This window comes from Myotis brandtii, unplaced genomic scaffold, assembly GCF_000412655.1.
Source record: "Myotis brandtii unplaced genomic scaffold, ASM41265v1 scaffold698, whole genome shotgun sequence".
Lineage (NCBI taxonomy): Eukaryota > Metazoa > Chordata > Mammalia > Chiroptera > Vespertilionidae > Myotis > Myotis brandtii.
In genome coordinates, this window is record NW_005370731.1 from 606973 (window position 1) to 607852 (window position 880).

Sequence of the window (880 nt, forward strand, 5' to 3'; positions counted from 1 at the left end):
AAACGGGCCGGATCCGGCCCGCGGGCCGTAGTTTGCCCACGGCTGGTCTAACATCTCCTCTAATGGTTCCCCATCTTTCATATTACAAGGCCCTAGGCTGAGATCCCCTCCAGGGCACCCCATCCATTACTCTCCCCTCCATGCATTCTGCCCTACGTACTTTTTCTTGCCATTCCTGGGTCTTCACTGGCAAAACTACCCCAGGGTCTTGCTGTGCCTTCTGTAGCCTGCTTTCTCACTTCCTTTAGTTTTTGCTCGTTACTTCAGTTTTTAAACATTTAAATTTGAAACATTCACCCAGTATCAGCACTCATCCATTTTTCCCATAAGCAGGAATTTAAAAAATATAATACAGAATCCCCAGTGCCTAGAACACAGTCTGGCACCTTGCACACCCTTAATAAATATTTGTTGCCCTAACTGGTTTGGCTCAGTGGATAGAGCGTCGGCCTGCGGACTGAAAGGTCCCAGGTTCGATTCTGGTCAAGGGCATGTACCTTGGTTGCAGGCACATCCCCAGTAGGGGGTGTGCAAGAGGCAGCTGATCGATGTTTCTCTCTCATCGATGCTTCTAACTCTCTATCCCTCTCCCTTCCTCTCTGTAAAAAAATCAATAAAATATATTTAAAAAATAAATATTTGTTGAATTATTAAAGAACAAGTAGAATGACACTGGGCATGTGCTATGTACATTAGTGCAGTATCTAATTTAATGTGCGCACCAGTGCTATGAGGGAGGCACCCTGGCTTTCCTGTTTTCCATAAGCGGAACTGAGATCGCAACTGTCGGAGACCCAGGTCTCTTGCCCCCGGGCCTGTGGGTCAGGACTGACCTATCTCCTCTTTCCCAGCAGGTCCCGAGCAAGGCCGCAGCGCAGTC

General features: G+C 48.0%; 1 protein-coding gene across 1 annotated transcript in view; it reads left to right on the forward strand.

Annotated features, from left to right (window-relative positions):
* Window positions 1-880, forward strand: part of ZNF771 (zinc finger protein 771) — an 8562-nt gene that overhangs the window by 6629 nt on the left and 1053 nt on the right. Inside the window, exon 3 of the mRNA XM_014529781.1 lies at window positions 852-877. Within this exon, the coding sequence (XP_014385267.1) occupies window positions 852-877 (26 nt within the window). The remainder of the gene's footprint in view (window positions 1-851; window positions 878-880) is intronic.